At 32.4% G+C, this 17,254-nt stretch overlaps 2 protein-coding genes across 10 annotated transcripts; one reads left to right on the forward strand and one right to left on the reverse strand.

Annotated features, from left to right (window-relative positions):
• Positions 1–2,480: 2,480 nt before the first annotated feature.
• On the forward strand, positions 2,481–11,467 carry LOC100778602 (zeaxanthin epoxidase, chloroplastic). 9 transcript variants are annotated; one of them, XR_005886454.1, is made up of 12 exons: positions 2,482–3,121; positions 3,863–4,025; positions 4,116–4,190; positions 4,287–4,387; positions 4,477–4,592; positions 4,664–4,878; positions 5,165–5,247; positions 5,531–5,645; positions 5,928–6,031; positions 6,144–6,203; positions 10,705–10,818; positions 10,929–11,460. XR_005886454.1 is itself a non-coding variant. In XM_006586667.4 (10 exons), the coding sequence occupies exons 1-10, from the start codon at positions 2,667–2,669 to the stop codon at positions 6,151–6,153; spliced, it is 1,419 nt and encodes a 472-aa protein (XP_006586730.1). In that variant the 5' UTR covers positions 2,481–2,666; the 3' UTR covers positions 6,154–6,383. The 9 variants fall into 9 exon arrangements, 4 of the variants coding, with proteins under 4 accessions (XP_006586730.1, XP_040861199.1, XP_003534337.1 ...); XR_415800.4 differs by having other exon boundaries at positions 2,481–3,121; positions 5,531–5,596; positions 10,705–11,467; XR_001382554.3 differs by having other exon boundaries at positions 2,481–3,121; positions 5,531–5,596; positions 5,946–6,031; positions 10,705–11,467.
• LOC102669567 (uncharacterized) lies at positions 8,594–10,711 on the reverse strand. Its single transcript, XM_041005252.1, has one exon. It carries the CDS (start codon positions 9,791–9,793, stop codon positions 8,594–8,596), a length of 1,200 nt encoding a protein of 399 aa, XP_040861186.1. The 5' UTR covers positions 9,794–10,711.
• Positions 11,468–17,254: the final 5,787 nt, after the last annotated feature.

Below are 17,254 nucleotides of genomic sequence, written 5' to 3' on the forward strand. Positions count from 1 at the left end.
TTAAGAAGTATTTATAATTAAATTTTAATTTAAATTATCTATTATTTTTAATTATGATTTAGTTATTACTATTGTTTGTTCTCATTCTCTTGTTATAAGAACTTTTTCATTTTAATCACCCCTATATATATTATAATTTTTTTGCTAAAACAATTAGAATTATTATCAATGAAAATTGTATAAGAAACTTATTTGGACTTACAAAACTAACCTATAATTTTTATAAATTCTTTTTACTTTATTTCAATAAATATTTTGTTGAAATTTATTTATTAGAATAAAAAAAGCTCATTTCAATAAATATTGCACTCAATTTTATGACAAAAATTTTCATGTTATAATAGTTTATTAAGCAAGTGCTTAATTAAATTGTTTAATCAAACATATACTCTTAATGATAGTTTAGGGATAAAAATTGTAGTCTTCACAACTATTGGTGGCAAAAGTTTTTGTCATTTTTCCATCATTAACCAATGAATAGTTAGTTCTAGATAAGATAGTTTATTTAAAATCAAGTATTTCTGTAAAGTTAATATATGTGTGGGCTGTTGGGACCACGTGTTTGGCACTGTAGTCCTAAATGTTAGTTTGGCGTAGATACTATAGTAACCGAATTTGTCCATGTTCGATTCGTGTCAATTTCCCATTTATTGAACCAAAACACATGTACGAAAATTAAGCTAAAATTTATGACACAAAAATATGCATGGAGTTCTTGGGACAGGTTAGAATTATCTCGAATTCATACGGAAAAAAAACATAATTATCTTGTTCCTGTTTGTCTTTTTTATTTTCTCAATTATAATTGTGTTCCAGTTGCTTTGGTCATTAATAATGGTGTTCTAGTTCTACACTTCTACCTGTCTTGCCAATCCTCAATTCTCGTTACTGGGCCCCGGCCCTACCTTAGAGCAATTTAACCCGACACCATCATGTTGTTTCCTTTCATTAATAATATTTGTGGAGTTAAATTCTTTCTTGTTGGTTTTCTCTTTCCTTTGAAACAAATTACGTAAAAGGGGAATGAATCTTTTTTATAGTAAATTTTCTGGTGATTTGAAATTGTTTATTTACAATTTATGTACGTGTGTTTATCTTATGATCGTGATACAAATATTCATTTAAGTCTTTTTTTTAAATAATCATGTTATTCTTAGGAAGTGTATTTACCAGTGATTAATCATGGTAAAAAAATTTAATTAATTATCATTTTTAAAAAGATTTCATCTTTCGATTTTTTTTTATTCATTAAATTTAAATTTAAAAATTTTATAACTTAATGTCACCGTGACTCACGACTTATATTATTATATATCCTTATAAGCATTTGATATAACTTAATGAGAATAACTTATAATATATTTATAAGTTCTTTTTTTTTCATATCATAAGTTGTTTTTTATCTTATTCTAATAATACAACTTATATAAAAAATAATTTAATTTTATTTCCTTCTTAATTAAAAAATAATGTATACATACACATTTATATGATAATAATTTATTAAATAACTAATCAATTAAATTAATAATCATCACCAATATTACTATAATAGTTGTCACTATCACTCATAGTGACATTTCACCTCTTATGAGATTAATACTATCGTCATCTCTATTATTATCTTATCATCATTACTTTTACCATCATCGTCATTATTATTATTATTATTGAGGGTAGAGATGACAACAATAATAGTCTCATCAAATGAATGATAACACAAAATTAATAATTTGTTGTCATATATTTATATTTACACCATGAAATATCATAAATACTTACAAATCATATGATGCTACAAATTTATATATATTTATTAATATTGGATACTATCTTCTTTCCATATCTTTATATATTTAAGGATTTTTTCTACTAAATATGTTGAAAGAGTATTTATTTATGATGAAATACAATAAATAAATATAAATATATGAAGTTACAAATTTAAATGCACTTATTGTTATTTAATTATTATTTGATACTATCTCCTCCTTTCCATATTTTTATCTTTGTTAATTAGTGGGAAAGTAAATCAACAACAAGTAACAAATCAATAAATGAATAACAAGCACACATAAGAGAGTGATAAATTTATGGACTAAATTTAATTTTCCCTTCTTTCATAAATTAATTTATCACTAATAATAAGTTGATCCTTAAATTTTATAATTTAATGTTAAATTGGTGTTCAAAAATATAATTTATTGTCAAATTACTCCTTAAATATTATAACCTAATAATAAAATAATTTCACATATTTAACTAAAAATCCATTTGTCTCATTTTGTGTACAATCTACGACTAAATTTAATTTTTTTATTTTTCAGAAATTAATTTATTACCGCTTCACACCTTAACCCACGAAAATAAGGATTTACCCTTTTAATAATTTATAATGTATTGATTTCTTAACGAGTGGAGACGATTCTTAATTTAACTGGTTAGTAAATGCACTCTCATTCTTTTTATTGGAATCAACTTTTAAAGTTGGCCTAATTTATTCTTGACCTTCGAAAAGACCACTGGCAGTGGCACAGCACACCACACTCTGTCTGTTAATATAATATTAGCGTACTTTGTTGTTGGAGGTTGACATGAAAGATCCTACTTGGGTCAGCCAAATTCCAATCACACAAGTCCCACCAGAAGCAATCTATTATTGATCAATGGCTTCTGTGCAAATCCTCTGTGCATGCACTTGTCAGGTTCAACTCCAGGGTTCCATTAGATATAGATATGATTATGGTTACCCCCATCACCATGACAAGATCAGTAAGCACAGGTATTATTCTATCAGAGTAGTTGATAGTGGGAATGAGATGGTTCTTTCAAATTTAGAGGAAGAGAAAAGGAAGTTGAGAGTGTTGGTGGCTGGTGGAGGAATTGGTGGCCTTGTGTTGGCTCTGGCTGCAAAGCATAGAGGGTATGAAGTGAAGGTGTTTGAGAAGGATTTGAGTGCTGTTAGAGGAGAAGGTAGGCACCGTGGCCCAATTCAACTATTGAGTGGTGCTCTTGCTGTGTTGGAAACCATCGATCAGAGTGTTGCAAGGCAGATAATGGAGGCTGGTTGTGTTACTGCCAATAGGACTAATGGCCTTGCTGATGGTCTATCTGGGGACTGGTATGTTATTCTTATGCTTTTTTTTTTTTTGTCTCTTATTGGTATTCTTTGTCTTAAGCAGAACAAGAAACTTCAAAAAGACAAGAAAAATGGTATATACTATATACTACATAATATAGGACAAAACTTGGATATTGTTCTTTAATTGCAGTTGGTATTGTTCTTCAACTAAAATTGGAGTTTTATCTCAGTGATCCCCATTATAAAGGTATAAACTAAAAGATTACACAGATCAACTATGTGAAACTTCAATTTTAATTGGAGAACAACACTAAAAGCTCCTAAAGAATTGTACCCAAGTTTTGTCATATACTATTCTGATTGATGAGGGCTAGAAGCACACTCTTTAATGCACTCCTTCTAACACACTCACCCTCTATTATTAGTTAAAATGTATTGAAAACTACAAAATTAAGATAGGGACTCATGAAATAAGAAGTGGTATCCACAAATACTTGTGATTTCTAATAAATTTCGGCCAATAGGAAAAACTGTGTTCAGAAGAGTATGTGAAAGAGTTTGTTACTAAAATTTCTCATTATAATTATTGTGTGTTTAAATATGAATGAAAGAAACTATTGTACTGTAACATTAATTATGGGGACTTGTTAGTTGTTATGTTAACTGAGCCTTCTGAAGACTTGTAGTTGAAGAAGTCTTTTGTGAGGTCTTAGATTATTACAATTTTCAATATAAATTGTGTTTGGATTGTCACTCTCCCTTATTATTTTTTCACTTCAGGTTCAGTGTGTTTGATCTTTTCACTCCTGCTTCAAGGAAAAGGCTTCCTCTTACCCTAGTCATATGTAGAATGGCACTGCAAGATATATTAGTGAATAAAGTTGGTTCCAACATAATTAGAAACAAATCTAAAGTCGTGGATTTTATTCAGGAACCTAACAAGGTTTAAGTTGCTCTGCACAACTAATTTCTGATTGCTTAAGACTTATGTTAGTGGTTTAACAATTTTGAATAATCTTTTCATTCACATCAGGTTAGAGTGATCCTTGAAAATGGAGAGCAACATGATGGTGATATTTTAATAGGAGCAGATGGAATATGGTCAGAAGTAAAATATACAATCCTTCCCTTCTAGCTTTATTTACAAATGAGTTTCTTCTTTTCCTAGCTTTTACCATTCAATCTATTCTGTTTTTTTTCTTAGGTGCGTTCAAAACTCTTTGGGCAGCAAGAAGCAAATTACTCGGGTTTCACATGCTACAGTGGATTAACAAGCTATGTGCCCCCATATATTGATACCGTTGGGTAGGGTACTTCATTCCCAAATAAAATGTTAGGACAATGTTATAAACTGTTCTACTATTTAAAGTTTCTGTTTTGGTGATTACATGAAGGTATCGGGTGTTCTTGGGCTTGAACCAGTACTTTGTTGCTTCAGATGTTGGCCATGGGAAGATGCAGTGGTATGCTTTCCATGGGGAACCCCCTTCAAGTGACCCTTTCCCAGAAGGTATGTTTACCTTTTGTTGTGTGTATCAATTGTTATTGTAATTGAAACAAATTCATTTGTCTGAGTTACAGCAGGTAAGAAGAAGAGGCTTTTGGATCTCTTTGGTAATTGGTGCGATGAAGTGATTGCACTCATATCAGAAACACCAGAACATATGATTATACAGAGGGATATATATGACAGAGACATGATCAACACTTGGGGAATTGGGAGAGTGACTTTGTTAGGTGATGCAGCACATCCAATGCAACCAAATCTTGGTCAAGGAGGGTGTATGGCAATAGAGGTTGGTCATTTGTAGTTTTCAACTTCCAAATAAAATGTATTTCCTTGAGTATATACAATTCAGGCAGCATTAATATATATAGTGCTACATGGATAAACATTATCTAATACCTAAAATCTTTATTTATTTTCATTAATCTGCCTTAATTTCAATTTCATTCCTCTAATCAAACTTTAGCCATACCTTAGTAGTTAAACTTCTCAGGAATAAAACAAGTAAAGGAACCAAAGGTATGTATAGGTTTATGTTCTTAACTTCACTTCTTTTTTGGCAATCACATTTTCAGGATTGTTACCAACTGATACTTGAGCTAGACAAGGTTGCTAAACATGGCTCTGACGGGTCTGAAGTTATCTCAGCTCTTAGAAGGTATCTTATTTGTCTTTTATTTTGTTTTGGTTTATGTTTCGGTATGAGGTATGCTATTTGTTATCTTCAACAGAAATAATGGCTCCCCCTTCTATTGGAAATTTTTTTCATGTAACATGTCCTGTTATAATATTTTGAGACCACCTAAATGCGAATAGCATCACAATCTCTTACAACTCCTAAATGTGTCACCTTAATTCATGGCCCTCAAACTGATATTCTGATAAGGCTATACTAATCTAACACAATTGATTGAACTTTTCTGGCTTCATTTTTTTTATAGATATGAGAAGAAAAGAATCCCCCGAGTTAGGGTGTTACACACAGCTAGCAGGATGGCATCGCAAATGTTAGTCAACTACCGGCCTTATATTGAATTTAAATTTTGGCCTCTATCAGTATGTTCCTCTCTCCACCTTCATTCCTACTTAGGTGCTTTCAATGTTGTCCTACAATTGGAATTAGAGTTTCACCTTGATGATTACCATTGTACTAAACGTTTACATTAAAGTTTAGCATTGATTCTCAAGGTAAAACTCTAATTCTGATCAGAAAACACCACCAGAAGTGCCTAAGAAATTACATCTAAGTTTTGTCCATTAAAATGTGGCAAATCTTTGATTCTATCAACTCGCCAGAACAAAAAATGTTGTAACACTTGATCCTTTGTTCTTAAGCAGAATGTAACAACTATGCAGATAAAGCACCCTGGCATTCATGTAGCTCAAGCCCTTTTCAAGTTCACTTTTCCACAATTTGTTACTTGGATGATTGCTGGCCATGGGTATCTTTCACTATTGTTTTCATATACCAATTTATCAGACTTTTTGTTGAACCCTCTTCCCCTCTTTTTTGGCATTTTAAGTTTTCAATATTAATTTTGGTCTCTTTTACAGGTTGTGGTGAACACTCATGCAACTTGAAAATAAAAAGGGCTCAACAATTTTAACATGATGGTAGTTAAAAGTTAATTTTATTGGGCTATGTAGGAACTTTTCTTTCGGAATAAACGTGCCATAATTTAATCCCCGTTGTATATTTCAAATAGAGTCTTGGTTCTTATACTTTAAAAAAATGATTTGTAGTAATTAGAATTTTCTAAATTTAGATTTTGATCCTTATTATTTTATTTTAAATTTTGGATCATATTGGCCTTTCCTCATTGGTACATCGGATATTAATCTAACTGATTGTATCTCATAGAACACGACTTTTGACATATTATTAATCATGATAAAAACCAAAATAAATTTAAATTTAAGAACTAAAAATCAAACTTTTAAAATTTTAGAAGCAAAACTAAAATAAAAAAACAAAAATATACAAATTAAAAAATATTTAATCCATATACATACTTTTAAGCCATTTTTTTATGAGATGTTTACGTTGTTCTTCCCTTCAATCAATCAAAACAGACAAACAAACCCGAATAAACATGGGTCATTGCTTTCAGCGCGAGGCGATGGAAAAGCATCAGCAGGTCGATTAGTTGGAAAAAGTTGTGATTCCAAACCATGGCCTCCAATATGCTAACACCCTACTTCCATATTCCCTATGTCAAATGTTTGTGTCCCATGTTGTTGTTATGTTGTTGATGTTTTTCGTGTCCCAAGTTGCATACTGAATAGAAAGATATATGTGTCCCAAGTTGCAGCGACATTCTGTGAGATTGAACCAACTGCACTGACCTCTTCATATTCAGGAATAGGGACTTCTGGAATAACCATTCCGTAATCATACTTAGATTGTTTGAATCCACTTTTAAGTAAAGCATTGCTAAAAGCATTGAACCAAGATCTTGAAGCCTGCTTCAATCCATATATAGATCTGTTCAGCTTGCAAACTAAAGGTGGATTGGGTCCCTTGGGGACACTATGTTGATAGCTTGTGGAATATTCATGAATATCTCTTCTGAAAGAGTCCCATTGAAGAAGGCATTGTTGATGTCTAGCTGAGCTAGATGCCAACCATTTGATGCTGCCAGAGATATCAACAACCTTAAGGCAGTTATTTTTGCCACAGGTGAAAAGGTTTCTTGAAAATCTAACCCATATTGTTGTGTAAAACCTTTTGCAACTAATCGAGCTTTATGTCTTGCTACTATCCCATCCGAATTCAGTTTCAACTTAAAAATCCATTTGCAACTGATAGGTTTCTTCCCTTGAGGCAATGGGACAATGGTCCAAGTGTTATTGAGCTTCATGGCCATCAATTCGGCAGATATGGTCTCTTGCCATGGTTTATGTTGGATGGCTTGGCTGTAAGTTTGCGGTTCATGGTTTTCTGAAATTTGGCAGATGTAGTGTTTATGTGAATCAAAAAGTTGAGTAATCTAAGTGATGTTGTATAGGGTAGGTGACTTTGTCTGTGTTGGTTACATTGTAGCAGTGGAAATCAGTGAGATGTTTTGGAGTGTTTGAAATTCTGGTAGACCTTCACAGGGGTTCTTGAATAGGAATGTCAAGCTTTGTGGTGGTAGCTAGATCTAACTGAGCAGGTTGAGGAGTATGTGGTGGTGTGTCTGTGATGGATGGGACATTTGTATCATCTGAGTTAGCGGAGGTTATGAGATTAGGGGTGACATAGGGGTCAAGCAACTCTTTGTCACTGTTGTTGGACTACTGGTTTTTGAAAGGGAATATATGCTTAAAGAATTTGACATCTATGGAAATGAAGATTTGCTTAGTAAACAGGTTGAGAAGCTTGTAGCCTTTATATCCTTGAGGGTAGCCAAGGAACACAGCTGCCACAGCTCTAGGTGAAAATTTGTGTCTATTTGATATTAGAGTGGAGGCATAGCATAATGTGCCAAAGGTCCTGAAATAAACATAGTTAGGAAGTTTAGCATATAAAATCTCAAAAGGTGACTTGGCTTTCAGAATGGGCCTAGGGGTCCTGTTCATCAAGAAAACTGTCGTCTTAACATATTCACCCCAAAATTTTAATGGTAAATAAGATTGAAACAGCAGGGCACGAGCAAGATTTAAAATATGGAGGCGTTTCCTTTCTACAACACCGTTTTGTTGTGGGCATTCCACACAGGAAAATTGGTGTAGGACACCTTTCTTTGAAAAGAAATCTTAAAAGGTAAGCTCTTTTGCATTGTCAGATCTGAACCTCTTATGGTGGTTTGAAATTGGTTTTCCACATATGAGAAAAATTGTAGTACAATAGAGAGACAATCAGATTTAGTTCTAAGAAAGTAAATCCAAGTGAACCTAATTTTATCATCTACTAAAGTTAAAAAATATTTGAATCCATCAAAGGTAGCTTCCCTAAGGTCCCCATATATCAGCATGTATTAAATCAAACAATTCAACACTAAAGTTGTTTTGGTTAGTGAAAGCTAATATGTTTTGTTTGGCAATAGGGCAAACTTCACAATGAAATTTGGAATCAATAGAGGAACTTTATTGCAAATGAGTTTGTACACAGGTATAGGTATGTGGCCCAATCTTTGGTGCCAAGTTTCATAGGTAACAACATTACAAGATTGTATACTAGTATCATGAAAAGGAGACTTAGGGAAATTGAAAAGAAGAAGTCCTTGATGTTGTCTAGCAGTGTCAATCCTCCTCAATGTCTTAAGGTCCTGAAGAACAAAGCTGTTAGGTTGCATAATAAATTGGAAAGAATTGTCATTTATCAAAGACACAAGGGACAACAAGTTAAATCTAAAGGTTGGAATGAATAACATATTGTGCAGGAAGATGTCATCATTCAGTTTTATCCTTCCTATCCCTTCAACCTTTACCTTGGTGGAATTAGGTAATAAAACATGAGAAACATGTAAAGATTTAAAAGAATTAAATTGTTCTTTTGAGCAACATATATGTGAGGTTTCTCCTGAGTCAAGAATCCAATAATGGCAAGATTCATTGGAATCAAAGCTAGTGTTCATGCAGATACCTAAAACATTTGTGGCAAGAGTATCAGCATTGTTCTCTGTGTTCAATTGTTTTGTCAGGAAGCTGATCAACTGTTGACATTGAGCAGTGGACAAAGTGTTTGTGGCACCATGACTCGGGAACTCATCATGATCAGTTACCTGATTTGTAGTTTGTTGAGGCTTATTCTTGAAGTAATTTGGAGGATAGCCAACAAGTTTGTAACACTTGTCTTTGGTATGACCTAGCAGGTTGGAATGAGCACATTGAGGTCTCTCTTTCTTGGCATTCCTACTCTTACCATTAGTAGGGTTCTTGGTTGTAGAGTTGACAGTAAAGGCCATAGTATTAGAGTTTAGAGAAGGTAAGTGGTTTACAACAATTTCTCTTTGTGCTTTTTCTTGAAGAACAAGAGAAAAGACATTACCAATGGGGGGAAGGGGATCATATAGGAGAATCTGACCCTGAACCTGAGCAAAGTTGTCGTTTAGGCCCATTAAAAAGGACATGACATATTCAGATTTAGTGTAATCTTGTAGAGTTTGTAACCCACCACATTTGCATTGGAAGGTTGGTTTATAGCCTGAGAGTTCTTCCCAAACTGATTTTAATTTGGTATAGTAGGTATTAACATCATCACTTCCTTGTTGTAATGACATTAGCTGCCTTCTTAACTGGAAAATTCTTGGGTCATTCTTTCGGGAAAACCGTGTTTTCAAATCTTCCCAAATTTCCTTAGTCGTGTTGGCGACCAAGATGCTGCTAATGATATCTTTAGAAACAGAATTGTAAAGCTAGGAAATGACAAGATTGTTACCACGAGTCCATGAAGCATATGTAGGATCAACTGTGGGTGGCATCGGGAGGGATCCATCGATGAAGGCCACCTTATTCTTCACCGAAAGAGCTACCATCATTGCGCGGCTCCATGTGGTGTAGTTCTTGTGGTCGAGAGGCTGGGAGGTAAAGATGAGTCATGGGCCATCCGAATGATGTAGAAACAGTGGATGAGAAGGATCTTGATTGAAATCTTTAATTGGTGCTGCCATGGATCCAAAAGGAAAAGCTGATGGGAGAGGGGACAAAGGAGAAGATCATAGGCCCATTCAGGAAGAGGATCATAAAGGTTGTTGCTCATCTGATACCATATTGAAGTTATTAGCCCTGTAATAACTTGGAATGAAAAAAAACAAGAAGGAAGAAAGAAACAAAAGAATGCTGAGGGAAAACTCAGAATCAGTATATTGATAGACTTGCAAGAAAGTTTACAAAAGTTGTCTCTCTTAGTCACCAGCTATACACAAATATATAGGAAAAACAATAGGAAACTACTAAACATAGTAAACATAATTATTGTAACAGAATTAACTAAATAACAAAAAGTGGTTAAAATAAAATTGACAGCATATGCAGAATACATATGCAGAATAACAGAAGTAGTAGGCCTTGGTCCAATATATTTTGAGGTGGTTTTCCATGGAATTGGTGCATGATATTTTTTTTTTTATTCTTTGATGTTCAAACTATGGAGTACTTTGTTGATGATAAAAGACATGATGTCAACTTTCAGGTGGGCGATTGGGTGTTTGTGAAGTTAAGACCGTGTCGTCAAGCTTCAGTAACGAGAGCTTCATATTCTAAGTTGACTAAAAGATTTTTTGGGCCATTTCAAATACTGCGGAAGGTGAGTCCCTTGGTTACCAACTTCAACTACCACCTAACTCCCACATTCATCTAGTGTTCCACCACTCTCTTCTCAAGCCATCCCACCTAATACGCCTAGTCTAATTGTAGAGCTACCACCTTCATCAGTCAACAATGAACCCATTGTATCGCCTTTAGCAATCCTCAACACTAAATTGGAGTCCTCAAATGGAGCACCTAAGCTATTGGTCTTGATTTAGTGGAAAGGATTGCCCCCTGATGATGCCTTGTGAGAATCATGGGATGATCTTAAAGTCAAGTATCACCTTGAGGACAAGGTGCTTTTCGAAGAGCATGATAATGTTAGGGAAGGAACTAAACAACCTTCACCAGAAGCACAAAAAACAGAATCACAGCTAGCAAACACGAATCAAAGGCCAAAGAGGTTGGTGACCAAGCCACAATACCTGAAAGATTTCATTTAACTAACCCCGACAAGGGGTGCTAACCTGGCAGAATTCTATTGGCCCTCAAGCACATTCTGTTTGTCATTTCTCCTTTACGGTTATTTATCAAGATGCTAGAATCTTCTTTCTGTTAGTGGTAGCCATGTACCTGTTACCATAATTGATAGAATTTTAGTTAATAACTCTAAATCAACAAGCCACGAGTGCTATATAAGTCATGAATCATGTAAAAGAAAGGCATAGAAAATAATAAATCACTTTCCTTCTTCTCTCGTCTTGGAGGAACCTAGCCCTTGAAGCCTAGGACCCCTTGAGCTGATTCTCAGCTTATAACAACAAACATATAGAACCACTTCACTCCCCCCCCCCCCCCCCCTTCCCCTTAGCATGAGGCTTGAGTGCCGATTGTGGGTGCTTCACGTGAAAACAGCAAGGCAATAGTAAAAAAAATGGTTTGAAAAGTGGTTTTATGGTGTTTATTCGAAAAAGGGAAAGTGAGAGAGACAAGTGAATATTTGAGCCAGAATCTCAGATAGATAGATAGAGAATAAGAGAGACAAATGTGATGCAGTTAACTTCTAAATAAAAGAAGAAAACTCATGTAGGTGCAATTTTAAACGTATAAAAGAGAGCCCCTTTCATAGAACAAGCGTTCCTAGTGACTGACTGCATATGATGATGATTCCTAGCTTACATCATCAGGGAGGGGATATAGAACGGATAAAATTTATCAGAACAAATAAGATTTTATCCATCGTAAAGTAAATATTCCGATATTTTAGGGCAATGTAAGTTTATACATCAAATTTTTAACTTTTTGATCAAACACAATTTTTTTTTCGTAACTACTTAATTTATATTTATAATTACGTCTTAAAAAAATTGTGATAATTTTTTAATTATTGAAGTAGTTTTTGGAAATGTGATTGAAAGATGCTATAATGTGTTTATACACAAAAAATTATTATTATTGTTATTGTAATTATTATTAATAATAATAGTTTTATTTTAATTTTATCAAAATTGCTTGTGTAACTAATAAATGCACAATTTATGAAACAATTGTTGTCAACAACTATTTAAAAGAAAATTATCTAGTTGTTGACAACTTTATTGGTTTTTTAATTTTTTTTTTAAATAATCTAAATGTGAAAGGCTTACCCTTTTGGTTTATTTGTCCATTAGGTGTATTTTTCCATAGGTATCATAATTATATGATTTTAATACCTTAGGTTTTAATAAAATAAATTAAGTCTTATGTATGGTAATTATGCAACTTTAGTCCATTACGTGCACTTTATCATTTTTTCATCGGCAAACAAAATGTATATATAAATAAGAACGGGAGCACAAGTTGTGCCTTAGAAAAACAACGAAGAGTTCCAAAAATACAAGAAAAACATGAATCTTAATATATCCAAATATTCAATGCATAGACAAAGATTCATGATGTACATAATAAAGAGAGAACCAGATCCAGCAAAAGAATATGAGTGAGGCGTTCCCATGACAGAAAAAGCCTCCAATTGAGCAAAGGAATTACAGTAAATCTAGGCATCCAACACATGCCTGCAAATTAATTCTCACCCAAACCACCTACCAGACTGGCACACTCGACCCTGTATAAAGTACAATCTACAAAATCTCACCACCCCCCGCTAAGCAAATCCCGAATTTAATTTCCCACTGCTATAATACCATTCAAATTTGATCGTTGTTGATGATGAAGGCATGCTAGACACACCACATGATTAATACGCCAGCTATAAAAACTGAGTTTTAAGCCTGGGATCCTTGCTTTCAACCAATTCCATGAAGCCAATTTTATTTGATTAATTAAATGGTCCAAGTGAGGCAGCGTACTGTTAAAAATTATATCGTTCTTGAGCTTCCAGATACCTCCACATAGTTGTTGTATCACCCTGCTTCATTAAAAAAACAATTCATTTAAGTCTTTACAAAAATTAAAATATTATCCTCAAAATATAAGTATCTAAACTAAATGAAAATTAAAAATATAACAAAAAGTGATTGCATCCGACATTTTATTCCGAAATACTAACTAAACTAAAAAATGTAAATATGAAAACTATCTTTTCAAGTTTCCTCAAACTCATCATTTCTTTCATAACACTTATAATAAGATGATAATGTGAGTGAATAAAACAATTAATAAGAGTTCACAAACAATGTTATTCTCAGCCAACCCATTAATCCGAAAAGGCAACCATAGTATTCGCAATGAATTTAATATAAGATTATATATGCATATATTTACACACCAATTGCAATAAAAATTATATTAAACAATCACAATTCGTGAAATTTTAAATAAATAAAATATTTCAATAAATGAAAATACCTCAAAGCATCCAAATAAATATACTAGATACAACTTAGTGATTTTCATAATCACAAGTTTCAATTTTTTGGTTCCCAAAAATAGAATAAATTTCATATTCTTGAAAGGATCTATCATATCTCATACAATGATGTCTTATTGTCTTTTCACATCATTTCTATCATATATTCCCATAATAAAATATATATCATCATCCTTTTTCAAAAGGTGATGATCAACTCACAAAATTACAAAAATATCATTCTAAAAAAAATGACCAACAAACTCCTTAATTTCATGTATTCAACAATAATTCTCATAATCATACCATAACAATAATATAATCAACTAATAATATAAAACTACATATATGACAACAATTATATAGTAATATAATAACTAAGGCATATAATATTTGTAATAGCTTGAACATAACACACACATGTACAAATTAGTCCTGATCTTAAAGGTTAAATTATATATTCATTAATTCAATGATAAAACTCTTTAGATAATATCAATATATATATAAAGAAAACACATTCTTAAGAATTCATATCATACAGATTTAGAAAAAGTTGTTTTACCCACCTCTTAAAACAAAAAAATTGTGCTCTTTGTTATTCTTCTTCTCCTCTACCAATTGCATCGAAAGAATTTATCCGCTTTCTTTCTTTTTCTCAGTCCTTGAGCAACCCACTAATATTAAGAAAAATCATTTATGGGTGTGATTCTAGGAGAATGAACTGTCTACCCTTACATAAGAATGATACGTAATTTACAATTTATTTAATCGATCTTTCTTTATCTATTATTTATATTATGTTTAATTATAATTATCTTTAAACGATCTAATATATTATTATGATATCATCTTTTTAAAATAAAAATAACAAATTAACTAATATATTAAAACAATTTAATCTATCTTTTCTTTTACTAAAAGATATATTTAGATATCTTTACTTAAATAATTATTGGATTACCTTTTTGGATGTTATAGTTGTTACCCAAGTTTCCCACCCAGCACGTCTGATCCAATGTTGTGAAAATCGGCTGGATGGAGGTAGTGGATGTTTGAATCGGTAAATCACTGGTTGGTATGATATATATATATATATATATATATATATAATTGAAATTTCATAACCTACTTGAAAGAGGTAAAAAAATCATATCATAAATTAATATAATTTCACTCCAAAACATATTAGTTTAATGTTTCTTCTTGTTCTTTAGTTTATTATATTATTACATGTTTTAATTTATTTTATTATTATTACTTAGTTTATTATATTAATTGCTATGTTTTAAGTGGTTTATTATAATCTATTTGTTATTTAATTATTATTTTGTTTATTATATTATATTATTTTTCCTTTCACTATTAAATATTTATATATATCAAATTTGATAGTAGTATAACAATTAACAATAGTTGGCTTAGTGACAAGTGGCGATGCTAGTTAATTTGTGGGAGCTGTGTTCGGAGCGTCCACAAGCATTTCATTATGTCATAGTCCACGAGCACCTGACAGTTTAACTTGGTCTATCAACTGCAACAAATGTTCCCTTAATTCCTTCTCCCGCACAAACAACTATCTCCTCTAATTAAGCCTCCACACCAACGAGTTATCCTCCCAAACTCCCATGTCTTAAAATGTCGTGTTTTTGTAGGACATAACACAAAGTTTAGGAAATTCCTTTTTTAATGCCCTTTCACCCTCCCATCAACCCTCCTCTAATTTTATTTCATCCCCTCCCCCAATCTTCCTCTTTAAATTCTTGCAAAACCACCCTTCCAGATTAACAATGTTACACATTCTTCCTAAATCCCTCCATCATAGTGATCCTCTATTCCACCCCCATTCACAAAGCAATGCATTTGAAGCCCCATATTTTGCCTTTATAATCTTCACCCAAAAACTATGCAGTTCTAGTAACAATCTCTGATCCCATTTACCTAAAAGAGTCAGGTTGAAGGTTTTGATATTTTTAATTCTTAGACCTCCCTCCTTTTTATGTTTGCATACATTGTCTCAACTAACCCAAACCAACTTTTTCCTCTCATCCTAACCTCCTAAACAAACTCTCAAAAATACAAACGACACTCTTAGGTACTCAAAATAAAGACAAGAAATAAATAGGTAAAGAGGAGAGAATCGACCAAATGATACATACTCTCCCACCAAAGGATAAATGTTTGTTTTGTCATCCTTTTTTATTTTAATCTTTAAGGTGATTGACTTCTATGTTTCCACCTTCCATGGATTTGCCCCTACTGTAAGGCCAAGTTAAGAGAAATGGATCTTCATGATTCTATAATTCTAGACCATGGCTATCCTTGACACCAAATTCTCCTCCAAAGCCACCCTTCAAACCATGCTTTTGAAAAAGTTAATATTCGTGCTAGACACAATTTCAAAACACCTTAAAATTCTCTTTAAGGTTAAAATGTTTCTCAAAGATGGATTCCCAAAGAATAGGGTATGATCTACTAATTGTAAAATATATACTTGCAAGCCACCTCTGCCCACTTGTACCCCTTCTTAGAGTCATTTCCTTTTTGCATCCATCATAAGACCCCCCAGACCTTCCGCCACTAAGGAAAAATAAAGGTGCAATGAGGTGACCTTGCTTAAGATCATTTTCCACCAAAAATTTAATTGTAGGAGATCCATTCACAAGGAATGATGTTGTAGTAGATTTAATGCAAAATCTCATCCATAAGATCCATTTTTCCTCAAAAGCTCATTCTTCTCAAAGCATTTATCCCCTTTAGGTATACTTTGTCAAAGGTATCATAATTATGCAATTGTTACAATCTAGATTATAATTGCACAAATTAGATATATCAGCTATTACAATTATGTAATTTGGGTCTCTTCATCAATATTCCATTAAATATTGAATAAATTATTGTTGATATAACACTAGACGTCATCTTAATGACATAATAACTAATGTGTTGTTAACACTTGTATTAACATGACTTAATTATATTTTATAATTCATATGATATCATAATTGTGAGGATAAAAAAATGTGAGACATGTTAGTGTATTTGAGGTGCAACACATTAACCATCACATCATTATCATACAGTCCCATGTCAACAAAATTTATTAACTATTTAATAAAAATCTTAAAGAGAGACCAAAATTATACAATTATGATACCTTGATGGCCTAATTTGAACTTGTGATCAAAATGACATAATTATGATACTTACAAAACTAAAAGTAGAATTAAACCAAATTAAAAAATGATTTTAGCTTTTAAAATTTTAAAAACTTAAAACTAAAATTTTGCCAAGTATTGTGTTCCTTCATTGCTATGATTTTTGCAAGTCCTTGTTACTCATGTTTTTTTATCTTAATATTTAGGCTAAATTGTAACTTTAGTCCTATTTTAATTTCTGATTCTTAATTTAGTTTTATATTTTTTCCTACAATTTTAGTTTTGATATTTTAGAAAATTCACAATTTTATTGTAATTTTCAATTTTGCATGTCATGGTTGGACCATGGTTATTAAGATCTTCCTCACAAAGATTTCCACCAGGCTGTTGAAGTCAATGTTATTGTTTGTTGCAAACTGTGTTTAGAGTGGAGTCGATGGAGTTGTTTGAGGGGAGGTTGTGATATTGGGGTGGATGATTTGAACTTG

Source organism: Glycine max, chromosome 9 (assembly GCF_000004515.6).
Source record: "Glycine max cultivar Williams 82 chromosome 9, Glycine_max_v4.0, whole genome shotgun sequence".
NCBI classification, from domain to species: Eukaryota; Viridiplantae; Streptophyta; class Magnoliopsida; order Fabales; family Fabaceae; genus Glycine; species Glycine max.